The sequence below is a fragment of the Primulina huaijiensis genome, chromosome 18 (genome assembly GCF_012295235.1).
Source record: "Primulina huaijiensis isolate GDHJ02 chromosome 18, ASM1229523v2, whole genome shotgun sequence".
In the NCBI taxonomy this organism is placed as follows: Eukaryota; Viridiplantae; Streptophyta; class Magnoliopsida; order Lamiales; family Gesneriaceae; genus Primulina; species Primulina huaijiensis.
The window spans coordinates 8,773,277-8,775,295 of NC_133323.1; the positions used below are offsets into that span (position 1 = coordinate 8,773,277).

Genomic DNA, 2,019 nt, shown 5'->3' on the forward strand with positions numbered 1-2,019 from the left:
TGCTCAAACATGCAAGTTTCATTAAAAAGCACTTGAAATCTCTGTCATGGAATTACATAAAAGTGAAACTGAAGCAGAAAGCTTCTCATCAAGCAAGTACTCTTTGATATTCTCCACTTCGTAATTACTTCTTCAAATGAAAGAGATCGACAGCAAAAACAAGAATCCTGAAAATTCCAAGAAAATAGCACTTTTAAGCACAAATTCAGGCAAAAAGTGAACATAAAAGAGAGCACTGCACAAGATCCTTGATTAAGGAAGACTTTTTTGTTAAAAAGGACATGAAGTCAAGAAAACTAAAAGGGATTCCCTTTTTACCTCCAATACTTAACTTGGTTTGAATTTTGTGTCTCCAAGTCCCACTCCAACCATATCCTAATCACATCATTAAACAAAGATCAGTTCCAATAGAGTATGTCATCTTGATAATATTACACATATAATTTCAAAATTTCATAATTCATCCACGATCGCCGGCAGCCCCGGCAGAGTAAACTGTTTCTCGAGATATGATTTCGATCTCCAGTAACCTAGCATGTGTGCATGTGTAATAAAATATACTTTACCTTAACTAAAGTGACATTAACCAACTGACCTCTGCCATAACAATTTATGGGGGATTTTCTTCCATTCTGGCAAATGCAAGCAAAGGGCTCTTTCACACCAGAGAACCCACAGAACCCTCCACTATCCTCACAGTTCTTGCATCCACTGCTGAAATAAGAGTCATTATACTGCAACAAAATCCCATATTGCCATTTCATCGGATCGCCCTCGTCTCCTCCAAAACCATATACTCCAGAATATGACGAACACTGGAGCTTAGGAAGATCCAGATCATTTCTGGAACCAAGAACAATAGTTGGATCATACACACAGCAAGTGGATATGGGTGCATTTGGTTCGAGACCAATCCCCGTCACCTCTTGGCACGAATACAACCCCTTGCACAGATTCAAAACGGAACCTGTATTACAGAAATCCGTATTTTGATCAAAAATAGGAGAAGTACTGGAACATCCCATTAGAACAAACATGTTATCTTCCGTTACGGTAAATGGGCTGGCATGATCCAAGATAAAGCTTCCGGAGTTCTGCATTGATGAACAAGTAGACATGAAAGGGTCGGATATTGTAAGAATTTTACTTGAGTAGTCTATTGAAGATATCGAGTAAATGCTGGTGCCAGTAGAGAACTCGAGAGTCCCTGAACTACTACACTTGACGTATCTGGCAAACGCAGGGTGTCCACAGCCAAAACTGGAACCAAAGGGGAATTTCACCGAGATGTTGCCACACTTGTCATGGCAAGTGCCATTCAGGGGGATGATGCTAGGAATAGCATGTACTAAGACGAAGAAGAACAAGAGCAAATGAGTAATGATTGGCCATGGTTTCGTGTAAAACAACATGAATAACCAGAGTAACAGTATGCAAGCGGACACAAGTGCTACTACACTAGAATAGCAAACAGATAGATGGTATTTTAAAAGGAAAAAAATGCTGCTTTTGGTAAAGAGGATTAGTTTTTCAAAGTTCTCAAAAGCAGAGCCTAAACATTATGGAATACAGCCAAGAACATAATGCATATGCTTCTAAAACCACATTATTTGAAACCAATACACATTGAGGGTAAACAAATGCATTAAAGAATGAGGAGAAATATCGACTTAAGGTACACAATAGGCATAGTTGACATATTTTCATTCTTTTTGAGTCATTACCTCTCAAAAACAGCAACAATATTCTAGCACCGAATATGATGATTCGTTCACATGAAAAACTTACTGGTTCCAAACAGTCAATAGATTAACCATTAATAATTGTATTACAGTCCTTCCTTATTGAAGAGTATATGTATAGTTCAGAATGGCTCCTTAAAACATCACTTCAAGATAGAGATGGAGCTCCACTTGTTAACACAAAGTTGAAATCTTGGAATCACACACTTTTACCAAAGATTCATAGCTACTAGGATCCAAAAAAGAGTCCCAAATCACAAATATTTTGGTAAATAAA

At 37.8% G+C, this 2,019-nt stretch overlaps 1 protein-coding gene across 1 annotated transcript; it reads right to left on the reverse strand.

Annotated features, from left to right (window-relative positions):
- Positions 1-1,682, reverse strand: LOC140964911 (uncharacterized). The gene is made up of 3 exons (XM_073424898.1): positions 596-1,682; positions 319-375; positions 1-167 (listed from the first exon to the last, which is right to left on the reverse strand). The coding sequence occupies exons 1-3, from the start codon at positions 1,410-1,412 to the stop codon at positions 133-135; spliced, it is 909 nt and encodes a 302-aa protein (XP_073280999.1). The 5' UTR covers positions 1,413-1,682; the 3' UTR covers positions 1-132.
- Between the last annotated feature and the right edge of the window lie 337 nt (positions 1,683-2,019).

What these genes read in the sequence shown, in the direction of transcription:
- LOC140964911 (XM_073424898.1), bottom strand. Translation starts at nt 1,412, where the DNA reads ATGTTGTTTTACACGAAACCATGGCCAATCATTACTCATTTGCTCTTG. An exon ending in CATAAATTGTTATGGCAGAG is followed by an intron (nt 376 to 595) that starts GTCAGTTGGTTA and finishes TGATGTGATTAG; the next exon opens with GATATGGTTGGAGTGGGACT. An exon ending in AACCAAGTTAAGTATTGGAG is followed by an intron (nt 168 to 318) that starts GTAAAAAGGGAA and finishes TGGAATTTTCAG; the next exon opens with GATTCTTGTTTTTGCTGTCG.